This window comes from Misgurnus anguillicaudatus, chromosome 23 (genome assembly GCF_027580225.2).
Source record: "Misgurnus anguillicaudatus chromosome 23, ASM2758022v2, whole genome shotgun sequence".
NCBI lineage: Eukaryota > Metazoa > Chordata > Actinopteri > Cypriniformes > Cobitidae > Misgurnus > Misgurnus anguillicaudatus.
The window spans coordinates 6,277,465-6,294,112 of NC_073359.2; the positions used below are offsets into that span (position 1 = coordinate 6,277,465).

The 16,648-nt window shown below is 35.0% G+C and overlaps 2 protein-coding genes across 3 annotated transcripts in view; both read left to right on the plus strand.

Annotated features, from left to right (window-relative positions):
• The window catches only part of ncf4 (neutrophil cytosolic factor 4), a 44,816-nt gene extending 43,332 nt beyond the window's left edge, over window positions 1–1,484 (plus strand). The window contains exon 10 of the mRNA XM_055217605.2: window positions 546–1,484. Coding sequence (XP_055073580.1) covers window positions 546–753 — 208 coding nt within the window. The 3' untranslated portion in view covers window positions 754–1,484. The remainder of the gene's footprint in view (window positions 1–545) is intronic.
• Window positions 1,485–3,575: 2,091 nt separating this feature from the next.
• Window positions 3,576–14,464, plus strand: LOC129453081 (cytokine receptor common subunit beta). 2 transcript variants are annotated; one of them, XM_073861623.1, is made up of 14 exons: window positions 3,576–3,884; window positions 3,987–4,110; window positions 4,221–4,341; window positions 4,611–4,780; window positions 4,915–5,036; window positions 8,250–8,394; window positions 8,480–8,615; window positions 8,686–8,837; window positions 9,380–9,510; window positions 9,578–9,767; window positions 9,849–9,954; window positions 10,050–10,116; window positions 13,589–13,686; window positions 13,853–14,464. In XM_073861623.1, exons 1-14 carry the CDS (start codon window positions 3,882–3,884, stop codon window positions 14,169–14,171), a joined length of 1,884 nt encoding a protein of 627 aa, XP_073717724.1. In that variant the 5' UTR covers window positions 3,576–3,881; the 3' UTR covers window positions 14,172–14,464. The 2 variants fall into 2 exon arrangements, with proteins under 2 accessions (XP_073717724.1, XP_073717725.1); XM_073861624.1 differs by having other exon boundaries at window positions 3,576–4,110.
• The last annotated feature ends 2,184 nt before the right edge of the window (window positions 14,465–16,648 follow it).

The window sequence follows — 16,648 nt, forward strand, 5'->3', positions numbered from 1 at the left end:
AGAAACAAATGGAGGAGAACCCAACAAAGAAACATTCAGAAGCTGTACAAATAGCTGTTTTCAATCTGACGGTGGAAATAAAGTGCGGAAAAATACATTTGCAGACGCATTAAAATACACAAACCAACGCTCAGTTAAACAACCTGTTCTTGTGTGTCCATCAAATTGTTTTTGTCACCAGGTTTCAAATAGCAAAACAGTTATTTGAGGAAGACACATTTAAGTTTACCTGTGACAAATGCATCCAATATTTGTGTGTATTTTTGCACTTATTAGTGTATTTTCTCAATTCAATAGCAGCTGTCTGTGTAGTCAATAGACAACACTGTAAGCTGAAAGCTCTTATACGGTCCAGTGGCTTAATTATTTACTAACAATGTCTAATTAAAGCATATAAAATCTGCAGTTGAATATGCATCATGTATTTGCATATGCAAAATGACTGCTAACACAACAAAAAGGCCTAAAAATGTCATGCTAATTGTTATCACGCTTGGCGCGACCTCTAAACAGCTGAATAATTAGTTTTCTCCCCCTCCCCTCAGGGATTTGTTTCAGGTGGATGATATTGCTCTAAACTACAGAGACCCCGAGGGGGATCTGGTACGGATATTAGACGATGAAGATGTCACACTCATGATACAAGAGAACAAACGGACAAAGTCAGAGGTCAAAAGACCTGTCAATCAGTATCCATGGGAGCTGCTGGTCACACATTCCAAAGATCTGTCGGTCTACAACACAGAGTATTAACATGACCGTGTGTTTGTCTGTGACCTCCTTAAAATTTCACAATCATTGCAGTTTCATGTGGTTTTCCAACACAAACTCGGGGCAGGTCGTGGTATAGTCATGACATATTTGATTTATCTATGTGTTCATGTCCACTTTTTTGTGCCACTGAGCATTTTTTCGTGTCTGTGGTACAGCTTTCTTTTTTTGTGTCATTTTATATTTCTCATAGTTTTTTTCCTATTTTTAAATCATTGCTTGGGGTTGGGGTTAGTTTGGGGTTTGGGTTAGGAAGTAATTTTATGAATTTTTTTCTACATGGTTTTTTTTCGATTTTAAAACTGTTTTCACTGGGGTTGGGGTTAGTTTTGGGTTTTGGTTAGGATGTAATATCATGTATTGGTTTCTACACATTATTTTTATGATGTTAAAACGATTTTCGTTTGGTTAGGATGTAATTTTACACTGGAAAAAAATATTTTCAAGAAAAAAAATTCTTGGTATTTTGTCTTGTTTTCTGTAAAAATATATAAATTGGGATGCTTTTTCTTGATGAGCGGGGCAACCCAGGAAAATAAGTCTAAAGATATCAGATTTAAGTGATTTTGTGCATAAAACAAGCAAAAAAATCTGCCAATGGGGTAAACAAAAAAATCTTAAACATTTTTTTTGAACACTAAATTCAAGAAAAATTCAAAAAAAGAGATTTTGCTTGTTTTATGCACAACATCACTTAAATTTTATATTTTTGGTCTAAAAACTAGGCTTATTTTCTTGGGTCATTTTGCTCATCAAGAAAGAGTATCTTAATTTAAGAATTTTTAGATATTTTTTGCTGAAAACAAAACAAAAATACTAAGATTTTTTTTCTTGAAAATAATTTTTTGCAGTGTATGTATTGGTTTGTACATGTTTATTTTTACGATTTTAAAACTATTTTCGCTTGGGATTGGGGTTAGTTTTGGGTTTGGGTTAGGATGCAATTTTATTTATTTGTTTCTACATGTTTTTTTCATAATTTTGAAACTGTTTTCTCTTGGGGTTAGGGTTAGATTTGGGTTAGGATGTACTTTTATTTATTGGTTAATACAGGCTTTTTTAATACAATTTGTAAACTATTTTCGCTTGGGGTTGGGGCTAGGTTTGGGTTAGGAAGTAATTTTATGAATTTTTTTCTACATGGTTTTTTTTCGATTTTAAAACTGTTTTCACTGGGGTTGGGGTTAGTTTTGGGTTTTGGTTAGGATGTAATATCATGTATTGGTTTCTACACGTTTTTTTTTTTTTTAATGATGTTAAAAATTTTTCGTTTGGGATTTGGGTTGGGATGTTATTTTGCACTGCAAGGGTTGATTTTCAAGAGGACAATTCTTGGTGTTTTTGTCTTGTTTTCAGTGGAAGTGTCTAAAAATATCTAAATTAAGATGCTTTTTCTTGATGAGCAGAACGACCCGAGAAAATAAGTCTAGTTTTTGGACCAAAAACATCAAATTTAAGTGATTTTGTGCATAAAACAAAAATCTGCCAATGGGGTAAGCAAAAAATCTTAAAAAATTTTCTTGAACACTAAATTCAAGAAAAATTCAAGAAAATAGTTTTTTTGCTTGTTTTATGCACAAAATCACTTAAATTTAATATTTTTTTGTCTGGGAACTGGACTTGTTTTCTTGGGTCGTTTTTCTCATCAAGAAAAAGCATCTTACTGTAATTTAAGAATTTTTGGATGTTTTTGTTGAGAACAGGACAGGAGTACTAAGATTTTTTTTCTTGAAAATCTTTTTTTGCAGTGTATGTATTGGTTTGTACATGTTTATTTTTATGATTTAAAAACTATTTTCGCTTGGGGTTGGGGTTAGTTTTATGCAATTTTATTTATTGGTTTCTACATGATTTTTTTACAATTTTGATTTGTTTTAAACTTGTTCTCCCTTGGGGTTAATGTTAGATTTGGGTTAGGATGTACTTTTATATATTGGTAAATACAGGCTTTTACGATTTTAAAAATATTTTGGCTTGGGGTTAGTTTGGGTTAGGATGTAATTTTATATATTGGTTTTTACATGTTTATTTTTACAATTTTTTGCTTGGGGTTGAGGTTAGGTTTGGGTTAGGATGTTATTTTATGTATTGGTTTCTACATGTTTTTTTTTACAATTTTATTATTACAATCGTATTATTACATTTCTGAAATGTAACAGAAATTCATTCAAACCCCAACCCCAAGCAACAATGGTAAAAGATTGTAGAAAACTATGAGAAACGAAAAAGAGGGTGTCCCACGGACACGAAAAACTATTTATAGAAATTTGTGCTCAGTGGCACAAAAAGCGGAAAATCATGTCCATGAACATGAATAAATGGATCAAATGTTTTGTGACTATACCACGACTTGCCTTGAGACGTTGGGTTTTCAAATTGAAAATGAATTTCCAGTAAAAACAGTATTTCATAGTGTAAACAGTTGCTAATATATTTTATATATGTCTGTGCTAATAAATAGTGATTTTACTCTACCAACAAGCAGTATTCTTGCCTGCTGATGTGACATTTTTTGTTGGGTCATTGAAGTGCCTATTTGTTTGGCCAACTTCCTTCTTTTAATTCTTTTTTTTTTGCATATTTGAAGCAGAAAATAATATTTTCATAAGTCATTGGGTTGATATGTACAGTAGAGATTAATGAAAACTAATTTTCACATAGAGGATAATGAAATAGGCATTCAAATAATTTTAAAGGTATACCCAAAAATAAAAATTCACCATCATGTTGAACAGAAAAGAAGATATTTTGATAAATGATGGTAAGCACGCAGTTGACAGTACCAATTGACTTCCAATATTTTTCATTTTATCTTATTATGGAAGTCAATAGGTACTGTCAACTGTGTGCTTACCATCATGTAAATATGTTCCTAGATTTTAACTTTTACATGAAAATAAATCATATGGTAACTTGAAACCTGCAAGCACAGCAGTTTTGAAACTTTAAGCAAAAGTTTTGCGGTCAAGTTGGCATGAGCTGAAAATAAATTCATAACACTCGAGGATGTCAACGTGACCAGCAGATGCCCGGGGGTTTAAAACAAGAGCGAAGATTGATCCAGCCATCAGTCCACACTGCACTGAATCCAAAACACACGCTTATGTTTAATGGTAAGCTCAACTTTTGATCTCCGAAAATCATTTAAATGTTTGCTAGAAAAGTGCATATGCAGCATTTTTGTATGTTGATAACAATTTTTATATTTTCATTAGCTGGTAACCGAATTTTTCATGTATCCAACAACCTCTCCGTGTTTGACTCTGACTGTACTCCTGACCTATGTTACGTGGACATCTACACTTACAGGTTGTCCTCGACAGATCAACTTCACATCAGGTTAGGGTTGTTTGTACATATATACAGTTAAGTGTCTATTTTTATTGTGTTGTACTCGCAGTCAGCAATCACAGCATTTATAAATGTCACTTTTGTATTTATCTACCCAGAATCCTCTGCTCTGGAATCTTTGGAGTGTCGTAATGACTACCGTACTCATATCCGCTGTAGCTGGAAGGAAAATCCCCATATTCCCCTCTCTCTGTTTCACATGGACCCGGACAACAATAGGTAAGACATAAACCGGAATTTGTGGTACTTTCAATTCTGATATAATATTTTTTTTCTAAAGCTCACTTAGCAGACCATTGCGTTAACAAGACAAAGGTGTTTGATATGTGCATCTTGAAATGATCTTTGTACAGTATGTTAATTTTTTTGTACAGTACCTTTAGCAACAGTAGTTGTACTTATCAAATAAATAAAAACATTTGAAATGAAAAATGTGTTAAATTAAATACTTTTAGTCAGTTTTCTTTTGATTTTGCTTTATTTTCCAGAGTTGCTCCCTGTGTCCTGACTCCCGACTCTTCCCAGAATTCCACTGGGCATGAGAGAGCGTTTTGTCTTTATAACACATCTCTGTTTGCCATTGGCTTTGATGATGTGTTTTTCTTCCATACGCCACATTATCCTGCCATCTCCAGAACCTTCAAACTCACAAAACACAGTAAACTTACTATCATCAATAAGTATATTTATTCAGTATGATGGCCAAATATACCCTTTGGTGCATTTTGCTTTAGTAACATCATACTGTATAGCATTATTCATGTGTTTGCATGTTCTTTAATGATTTTTTAGATGACACAAAGTGGATTTTTAAGCAGCTGGACGATATATCATCTCCCATGTATTTAAGTGCTGATTATGTGAAGTCTCTTCTGACTGACGACCCCATCAGACACCATGACCAACAACAAACGGTAAAGGGCCTAATTTAATGATCAAGTGCATGGTCTACAAGGGTGTGTCCGAATCCACTTTTGCTAATTTAACGACGAGAAAAATGGTTTGTGCGCCTAGCACACAGTCTAAAAGGGTTGTTCCTATTTTCGTAATGAGTAATGGGTGTGTTTTGGGCTTAACCTGCAATAAACCAATGAGAGCTCTCATCCTCTTTTTTGTGCCCACGCCATGCCGAATTCTTATTTAGATGGCGGAATTTATAAACTGAAAAACTAAGCGGAGGAAGAAGACCACCATTTTTGGATTGATATTAAAATATGTATTATTTGTATTGAAATTGTTATTTTTTTATTAAAACCTTTGGTTCTCTTTAAAAGTCATTTTCTTTCAGTCATGAAAGTAAAATTAGCAGGCTTTTAATTGCTGTAAATGTATGAATAGCCTACATCAGTAATTCTCAAAGTGTGGTCCGCGGACCACTGGTGGTCCGCCAAACCCCCCCAGTGGTCCGCCAAAAGATGACCTAAACTAGGCAAGTGTTTATACCAGGGGTTCTCAAAGTCCGAACTGCGGTCCGACTCTGGACCCGCGTCCACTTCATATTACAAGTGCATTCATTTCTATGTGATTGCTAAATGTGTGCATTTGCTACTTTAAGAGTATTCCTGGTCCGAAAATAAAACGAGTTATTTAAAAATTTCCTGTGTGACGCTGTAGCCATCACACCCAGATATTATGCATAGCTACTTCATGCACTACGGCTTTTGATCAGTAAGTCCATATCAATCTGAAATCACTGTTGGTTTGAGTCGTTTAAAACATGCATTTGAAAAAGCAACACTCTACATCACTATACATATTCTTTATTATAATGAAAATACCTGAAAACGTTTGAAAAACAGCAATATAAATATATCCTTAAGACATTTCCTGGAGCTGCGTGTTTCTGGTTCTTCGTTTGCAGCGCATATTAAGTTTCTGCACGAGAGCGCCCCCTGGCTTATGGATGTAGCGTCATTTCACCGTAATTCATTGAGACATTGAGAAGCATAGTAAGCATTATTTCTTGTGTTTATGTTTAAAAAATTATTTTTAGTTTAAATGCAAAATACACGTATGTTTTTCCCAAACTATTTGTGTTGATTTGTTATATAAACAAATGATTTACATAAAGTTTTTCCGGACCTATGTAAAAGATGAGAATTCAGATTTGGACCTTTGAATGTAAACTTTGAGAACCCCTGGTTTATACAATTATCACTTATTTAAGTAGATTTTTAATGCACTTGCGAAACTGTGATATCAGTTCTTGCCTTTCTGTTTTAATAACATAAAAATGGATCGGTTGGCTAAATCAAAGAGGAGTCAAAATAAAAGATCAAGCATCAACTGAAAGCAGCTAAATCCACAGATCCACAGATCTATTAGTTTTGTAATGTACTAGTTTTTGTTCATGTGTAAAATCCCTGTAATTTCAGTGATTTTGGACATTAAGGGGAACATTTTTTTTCCAGTATTTTATTGTTACCATAGTTACAATCATAGACTTCATATACCCACCACCTCAGTTTTAGTATGTTTAATTGCATTTTTTTCTACACATGTGCAGTTTGTTGTTCATATTAAGCTGCAACTAATTTCACATTTACTTTTTCAAATGAAATAAAATTCATATAATAATTTCTGAACATAGCATTGCATTTGTTTTAAAAAAATTAGCTTTTGACTTGAAACAGTTGCATATTAAACTTAAACTTAGCTTATCCTTCATATTTTGTTGTTTTTTGGGGGAGTGTTAGAGTGAGATTCTGTTAGGTGGTCCTCAGAAAAAAATTGGAAGATAAAGTGGTCCTTGGGCTGAAAAAGTTTGAGAAACACTGGCCTACATGATCAGTGTAATCTCAAAGAATAATTTACAAATATGCAAGAAAAGGTTTGTACTCTAAAAATATTTTATTTGTAACAAACAGGAGATAAAGAATTTACAAACGTGTGGAGAGCTGAAATGTTTCAGCACTCGGACAACGCCGTGAGGGTTTTTGAAAAGCATTACTTAAAAAAGGTTCCCATCTCATCATATCCACAGGTACAAAGTCATAAAATACTATAAATCCGTAGGGTAGCATTAAAAAACAATAAATGCATTATTTGCAACATTCAATTACTTACCAGGCTACAGGTGAAGCAGCTCTTTACGCCTTTTAATGTCTCGTAATCGGTCCTCATTTATGTCCAAGAGACTCAATAATAATATTTACATTTTAATCCTTTAATTTTTTAATATTTAAAAAAGTTTTTGTTCTGCTGCGCATCCATGCGTGTAAAAAAGCAAATGTGCGTTGTCATCCCATTAATAGGCGCATATTACTAACGCGCTCTTTAAATAACAAAAACAATATTACGCCATTGACTTTAGAGCAGGTTTTTGTTGGTCAATGGCGTAGTCCCAAAAATGGGCGCAAATGCATTTGCTATAGAGGTCGTCTCGGGTCCAAAGAAATGTATCTGACCCGAAATGACCCGAATCACTTATACACGAACCCAACATGCAAATCCGAGACAAACCCGAGAAAATTAGGCCCAAATCCGACCCGAACCAGTGGCAATTTTTTTTAGATCTAGGTGGACTTGTGAAGACCTCTAATTTGCGTCACTTGCGTCGCTTTTTGCATTGTATGATAGGGCCCTAATGTCGAAAGGATCACATGACCTGTCAGTCAAAAGTCGCGCTAAACTGAAAAAAAAACCACTTTGATACTACAGAAAGAAACCCTCATGTCCCCACATTTTATTTATTTATATAAATAAAATACACAGCTTGATCTAGAATATAATAATATAATAATCACTCTTTGTTTGCTTTTTTGGAGGTAAAAACTTTTTGAGATAATAAAAGAACAACAACAAAAAAAGTTTTTTTGGACCTTCTTCAGGTAGGCGGCAAATTTTGTTATGGCTAATTTAACACAAATATCCATGCAAACCACATCCAAAAGTGATTTAAGAAGTATTCCTGTGTATCTCAGTAGTAAAGCATTGCATTAGCAGGCCAAAATGTCATAGGTTTGAACCCAGGGGACACTCATGCTAATAAAATGTTATGCTTTGTAATGCGCTGTAAGTCGCGTTAGATGACAGTGTCTGCCAAATCCATAAATTGAAATGAAATCTAATATACAAAGTTTTTGCTCATCATTTATATTAAGCAATATCTGACGTGTATGTTGTAGGAAGTAGACATTAATCGTGAAGCAGAAGAGAAGCGAGAGATGAAAATTCACACTGGATCAACATGGAAAGACAAGGAAGACGTTAACATGACTGAAACGGAGGGAAGTGGGATGTTGTTTGACAGACCAACACAAATGTCTGACTGTGAGTATAAGAAAAACACCAATGCAAGTGGAGCCACCTGCTGTCATGGAGTAATATTGACTATTACTTATGATATTTGTTTCAGATGAGCTTCCTGGTCCATCTAACTTTTACTGTGCATACAGTGACAAGAAGATTTTGAGCTGTAGCTGGGAATTAACAACCGATCTGACACAATACATCACTTACACGCTGTCTTACAAAACACACTCCAGTGCACTGTAAGTGTGTTGATGTTTTATGAGATTTTAATGTAACTTTAAGGTCCGACATGTTGAATGTCTTTCTCAGGACCGAGTGGCGATGTGTGGAAAAGGTGGAGGTCATGAATACAGGAAGTCTGTTGAGAATGGTCGGTCTTATCGACATCTTTGAACCCGGAGTACTGCGGGTGCAACTCACACCGACACCAGTAACCAGAGTCATCCGCGCTTATGAACACAGTTAGTGCCTTATACCAACTAAATACACCAACTATCACCATGCAGATTTATATAATAAAAAGCATGGTGTATTATTAAATAGTTAAAACCACGGTGTATAATGCACATTTAAATTTATTAAACATCAATATGATTATAATAATAATTATACGTTTACATTTGTAAGGAATAATTGACGACGGGGCATTGAATTATAAGAAAATAATGCACACCCAAGGTTACACCGTGGGTGTGCATTATTTTCTTATAATTCAAAGGACCGGAGTCAATTATTCCTCTTATACCACGGTTACCACAAACTTTGCTCTGGTGCCTATTTTTAAGACATTTGACAAGTTAGGTGTGCGGTTATCAGAAATTAATCATGCATACCCATGGAACATTTCTCAACCAATACAGAATTCAGCATTCCTTTTTTTTTAATTACGGGTACATTTTGTGAAACATGAACTCTTTGAGTTAAACGTGACTACGTTATGGTCTTGTTGTTGAAAAGCAGTTTAGTTGCTCTGCTCGGTTGTAGTATGTTTCTGTGTTTCTAGTTCAGCCTTCGCGTCCCACACGTCTGAGTGTTGATCTCCGAGGAGAGGATTGGATCCTAAACTGGACGCTCCCGAAATATCGTACTATACCTCTTTCATCTGAGCTCCAGTATTGGCGTATACTAACTCCTGTAAGCGCTTCTCTAGTTACTTTCATTTTCTTGTGTGTGTATATATTTACTTTACGTTTTTCTTTAGGAGGATGTAAAAATCATCTCTCTTTCTGATCCCGTGATGGTATTTTCAATACCAGAACTTTCCCTCATGGGTTCCTCAGAGTACCGGGCTCGGGTTCGGTGCAGTGTGAGCGCACGCAGACGTTCGGGACAGCGTTACGCTGGATATCCCTCAGACTGGACCGATCCTGTCACCTGGACCACCCAGTCCGGTTAGAACCCACATTTATCAGCATTTTACAGTAATAGTTTAACATGAACATCAATACAAAATCTGTGTATGTTTGTCTCAGAGTCTTTTGCACCCCGTCTGGTTGCGTGTCTTCTGTATTTTCTCATCGCGATGCTCTCGGTTGCCTTTTCCATTTTGGTTTTCTTCATTCTGGTGGTCATGCAGAGGTACAGTAATACAGTAACGTGCTGTATATCTCATAACATGTTACAGCTTTTAGTCTGGTTGGTCTCTTTTAAATACTTGTCTCTTAAACTTACAGAAGGCTTAGATACTGGAGCGCATCTCTTCCATCTCCTGTTCACAGCAAAGTCTCTGAGGTGAGACAGGTAGGTTAAATATGTATATAGGATATCACCAGCATTTTGCAAACAAATCGCTTGAAGGAATAGTCTACTCATTTTCAATGTTGGAATGTGTTATTGCCTTGGCTGGGAATTGTTGGTGCATCCCTCTGTCATCTGTGTGCGTGCGCGTGGGCGCTGGAGCGCGCTGCGGCGCTTCGGTGGCATTTGGCTTGGCCCCATTCATTCAATGGTATCAAACAGAGATAAAGTTAGAAGTGACCAAACACATCAACGTTTTTCCTATTTAAGACGAGTAGTTATACGAGCAAGTTTGGTGGTACAAAATAAAACGTAGCGCTTTTCTAAGCGGATTTAAAAGAGGAGCTACATTTTATGGCGTAACTTTTGGGAGTACTTCGACTCGGCGCAGTAACACCCTCCCTCTCCCATTATGAGAGTGAGAAGGGGAGCGGACTTTTCAGGCGAGTCGAAGTACTCCCAAAAGTGCTATTACGCCATAAAATATAGTTCCTCTTTTAAATCCGCTTAGAAAAGCGCTATGTTTCATTTTGTACCACCAAACTTGCTCGTATAACTACTCGTCTTAAATAGGAAAAACGTTGATGTGTTTGGTCACTTCTAACTTTATCTCTAAATGGTACCATTGAATGAATGGGGCTAAGCTAAATGCTATCGAAGCGTCGCAGCGCGCTCCAGCGCTTACGTGCACGCACACAGATGATAGAGGGATGTATCAACAATTCTTAGTTAAGGTAATAACATATTTTAGTATTGAAAATGAGTAGACTATTCCTTTAAGATAATGTAATTGATATTGGGAAATAATCAGTTTTTACAATCTTCGCGCTATCTATAATCGTTCGACAGACGCTCTACAACATCTGCTTCAGTTTGTGTTTATTAACCCTTTAGTTTTACCTAATCACACAGCTATTCCCATTAGAGGTATCTGTTAAAAACATTTAATTCATTAATAATCTAGTATGTGTTCATTTTCTGTTATAGTTTCTTCAAAATTAAGTTTTATTTGAGTGTTTTTAATAAAAATATTTTCATTTTCATCATGATGTGTATGCCCCGCCCCTTTGATTACCACGCCCCCGGCCCCACCCACACATACAACCCTACCACCTTAACTAACAAATTTTCTGCGGGGAAACCCTGGCACGTCATATCAAAATACGTGCATGATGGGTTTATGATAAAAGAGACGCTCACGTTCACAAGATGCTCACAAGACACACTGAAAACTAAACTCTGATTACACATGAGATTAAGCGAGTATCTAGCAAACGCCAGCGTCTCTTTTATCATAAACCCTTACAAAGTATCTGCAGCAGGCAGGCACGTATTTTGACATGCACATACTGTAGGTTCACATGACACACAGAACACAAATTTTGACATGACGAGCCACACACATGACAATGTTTTGATGATTACCGCATTCGTCCCTCCTTGGAAAAGAAGTCACGAGCTGCCACGGGTTAAGACAACTCAACTATGCATTAAACCCTGTCTGGGAAAGCACGCCATAAAGTTGAACTAACCCTAAGTTTAACTTTAAGTTTAACGCCACACTGTTAAAAATAAACCGCAAATTTTACGGTACAAAACCGGCAGCTGTGGTTGCCAGATCTTTACCGTCAAAAATACGGTAGCAATGTTATTGGTTTTACGGGATTGCACCCATTGTACTGTATATTTTACAAATTTTAAATGTTTTTTTACAGTTTATAACTGTCTATGTAACATGTTTATGTTGCTAAAACAGTTTATATCTGTCAAATTCAAGGGTTAACATTGTAATATTTATGGTTCATTACCATTTTTTACAGCTCAAAACTATTTATTGTAAAGGTTTATGTTGTACAAATGACGGTTCAGTACCATCTATTTTACAGCTCAGAACTGTCTAATTTAAATGCTACACTGTAAAAAAATCAGTAAAATAGATTACCAGTACTATTTCCATTATGTTTATAGACATTTCCTTTAATTCCTTTAAAATACTGTAGATTTACAGTACATTCTCTGTAGTCTTTACAGACACTTTAATCCGCCTATGAAACGCAACAATGGTGACTGACATTCAACAACAAAGCTTCATGCTGCAATGCATGCTGGGAACCAGGATTTTAGAAAACTCATTCATAACTCCCATCATGCATTGTGACATGACAAAATTGTGCAACTTTCTTACCATTTACTGTCACCATCGTTGAGATTTGTATCCAAAGTGTTGATGTCTAAAGAAACTAAAAAAAAGAAACTAACTAAAGCATTACAGCAGTCTTGTTCACAACAGTGTCATTTGCATAGAGCATCACTTTTTTGTGCTTTATATCTTTATTGTTCTTTTATCATTTTATGTTCATAAAATATTTATACAATTTTATGCATATAAAATTATATGCATGACATACAAGCAATCAATAGATCACATGATAGTTTTTCCTACTCCCTCTAGCAATAAACAAGTGGTCTTAATAAAGCACTGTTGCAATTGCTAAAAGAGGAGAGTTAGGTCAGTCACAAGGACAAATGCCTAACTAAAGGAAACACTAATTACAATAATGGTGACTTAAAATGAATCTTAAACAACCACAAACTGGAGATTTAATGGGATAAATTTGGTGGAAAATATCCATTTGACTTGTGATTACATCACGTCAGAAAGAAGATTTGTCTACTAAATCACGTGTGTGGATGCTGGAATAGTTGAGGACTTGTATCTTGTTTTGACAGCAGTTGTAAACTTATCGTCCATGTTTAGAAAATAATTGTAATTTTATGTTTAAAAGTAATTTTAGTGTGATAAAATTAGGAACTTGATGACAAATGCCTGCACGATGACCACTATAGTGCAGACTGATATTATTCTAATTTTTAAACTCTATCAACAAGGATTTAGTAAAATATAAACAGATGGTTCAGTATATTGGTAACAAATATATTCTCTAAAAGTTTTAATGTTACATCAATAACGCATAATGCCATATCTATTACGCTGATATTGCTCAAGATTTTTTTTTTTTTCATTTTTATGGTAATACAGTATCTTGTTAATTTTACTGCAATAAACCATATTTTTTTATGTTTTTTACTGTTAAATGTAAGGTCTTAGTCTGTAAAACTAATTCAAGTTTTTCACAGTGAATCCTACGGTTGTCACATGTTTTGTGAAATACGGTTTTATTCTGTCTATCATTTATACGGTATTTTACTGTTCAATTTACAGACATTTTTTACAGTGCAGAACAATTACTGAAATTACTTATACTTATGAAAAACCTTTATACATTTGGCAGAAGCTTTAATCCAAAGAGGCTTACAGTGCATCACAAGCTAAAAAAAAATTCAGTATGTGTGTTCCTGGGGTTCGAACCCAAAACCTTTTTTGCTGCTAACGCTATGCTCTATTGTTCTTGATCTGCTAAATCCAGTACACAACCATAAGTTAAAATATCCGGTATTCCTATTTCACCAACAGCATCCACAAAGCAATCTCTTGGCGAGCTGTAGAGAACTAAAGGATCCAGATATCACCAGCGCTCAGATTGTTGAAGTTCAACCTCAGTTCTCCTCAATGTAAGCAGACTGAAAGTCTTGACAGTATATTACTTTATTAACCACTTATTATGAATAGGAAGACGTTTGGAACAGTAATGATGGATATGTAGTACCTAGACCACCTTGAAATTTATTTTGAATCAAATGACAACAGTCTAAAAGATCCCCCTGGTTTTCTTTGCAGTGACTCCGCAATAGCTGATGGCAGCAAACACTGGAGTCAAACCACCGTTGACCATGTTGGTGAATCTTCACGTCTTTGTACTTTTGGGAATGTTATTGGAATAAACCTCACGCAGTTTGCCAATGCACTCCCAATTCACGCCTTCAGTCTCAGCGACGCTGTTCTCCAGTGTTCAGAGGGTTACATGCAGAATCCTGACATTACCCAGAATGCTTTGCAGGAGGCTTGCCTCCTGAATGACAGGTACATGAATTGTCTAAAGCCTGGTTTGATTTCAACCCAAGGAAAGAAAACACCTGTTCACCCCGTACAGATTTAACACTGAAGGTTTCCTTACTCGTCCTCTGTTGTGGATGATACTGAGGAGAGCTTACAACAAATTCTGGTAGTTTGGGTGACTGCTTTATAAAAAAAAGTATTTCAAATTCTCTTGAATTTGCCTTATAAATACATTTTGCATCATGTTAACTTTTATCATCTACAGTGCGAAAGTCACCATTCCACCATTAGATTTGTTGTTTTTGCAATGGTATAATGACCATATTTAATTATTTCTCAGTCTCTTTATTACAATACAACAAGAAAATACAGGAAATTTGTATGCAGTATAAAAAAAAACAGAAAAAAATGATAAGCTGAAGTGTGAAGTATTTAGTGTGAGCTTCTCTTACACTGCAAAAAAATGATTTTTTTTTTACTTAGTATTTTTGTCTTGTTTTCAGTAGAAATATTAAAAAATTCTTAAATAAAGTTGTATTTTCTTGATGAGCAAAATGACTAGTTTAGTTTTTAGATAAAAAATATACAATATAAGTTAATTTGTGCTTAAAACAAGCAAAAATATCTGCCAATGAAGTGAGAACATTTTGCTTGAATTAAGTATTTAAGTGATTTTTTCTCACCCCATTGGTAGATATTTTTGCTTGTTTTAAGCACAAACTCACTTAATTTGTATATTTTTTGTTTATAAACTACTTATTTTCTTAAGTCCTTTTGCTCATCAATAAAATACATCTTAATTTAAGAATGTTTAGATATTTTTACTGAAAACAAGACAAAAATACTAAGTAAGAAAATCTTTTTTTTTGTGTACTGTCCCCGATCAATAGCAATGTACAGTAAAAGGACCTCTTAAACCTAAATGAAATGAAATCCTAATTTCAAATTCAAATCTAATGACTTCAGGACTTTAGTTTTCTTAAAAGAGTTGTGTTTAGTGCTAAGAGAGGTCAACACTAAATACTGACTTTTAACTGAAGAAGCCATTTTGTACTGAAAATTGTATGTTTTTGTGTACATGTTTCTTCTATTTTCTGTTTGGATTTTAATATAGAGAGTGAAAAATAAATACAGATGGTCATTAAAACTTTGCTAAAACAACAAAGCTGGTGGTGGCCTAAGGGGTTTTCAAACTTTATAATGCAGAGACCCCCACATATAATGAACCTATAGCGAAGGACCCTTTTCCTAAAAAAAATATTCATCTTTTTGTAAAGAAACATTTTACTGTGTTAGATAAATAATATTTGTGATATAAGGACAGCAAATTATTTACAGACTTAAATAATTGGCGACACAGTAGACATTTTTCTTTTGAAATGTTTGGAGACCCCTTGGAACCTTATGGGGGACCCCAGCTTAAAAACCCCTGGCCTTGCACACAATACTCTTCCTTTAAGCCAGCGTTTCTCAAAGTGTGGGGCGAGTCCCACTGGTGGGGAATAGGAACATTACAATTTTGTCATTTTTGTGCCCATCTCTATTAATACCTTTATTTATTGACCATACACTCAAAACGACACATTTAAATACAAGCCTTAAAACTTTGAACAACATTAGACTGTGAAGAAAACGTCACGGGGAACCATAGCCTACAAGAACGAATTAACGTCAGAATGTTAATTAAAGTGCAAAAAAAACCTTTAATGTGACGGTATAGGTGGTACTAGCAGATATAAAAGTTAACAATGAATATGTTTGTGACACAGAATGAAAAGAAAACTGGAGATTCGCACCAGCAAAGAAAACCAAGACAGACAGTGGACCTAATCAATAAAAAAGCCGTCCGTAAAGAAAGTATAATGACTATTGTCAGGGACAAAATGCAAGCACAGTTGCATCATTATTATTATTAACTTTCGGACAAAGTGTTATTTCATGCAAAATAATAATACGTTTGCACATTTATTTTCTTTATTGAAAGTGTTTAATGCAGTAATGTTTGAAAAATATGATGTGATTAATTCAACATGTTAAACTTAAAGCCTACTTGATTACCATTTTGTTGGGGCGATTGGGGACAGGTGGGTCTCGTCACCCTTCTCTATCCAAGTTTGAGAAACACTGCTTTAAGCATACAAGATTCTCCATATGTCTTGCTGTTGGGTACAGCTTCCAAACTGACCACAAGGGGGTGCTGCTGTATTACATAATTGGGAAGTTAAAGCTGCAGCTACAGCTGTCTTACCCATTGAAACTTAATCTCATTTATCTTGAATAAGCATTATCTTATATATAAGGTATCATGACTTAATAACTATTTTAAAATCCAGAAAATCAAAAATAAGTCTCTCACTTATTTCTCTTGGACAACAATGAGGGTATAGTTCATTCAAACCCAGTTCACTTAAAGTGAACCAGAAAATGAACTAGCCGAATGTGACCTCGGCCCGTTTGGTGTTCACAATATAGTGGACTCAAAAGAAGACTTAGATCTTTTGTTGGTCCCCTTCAGAACTGAACTGATCTCAGACCGTTTCTTATTCACATCACAACTTTATAAGAACTCAGACCCCA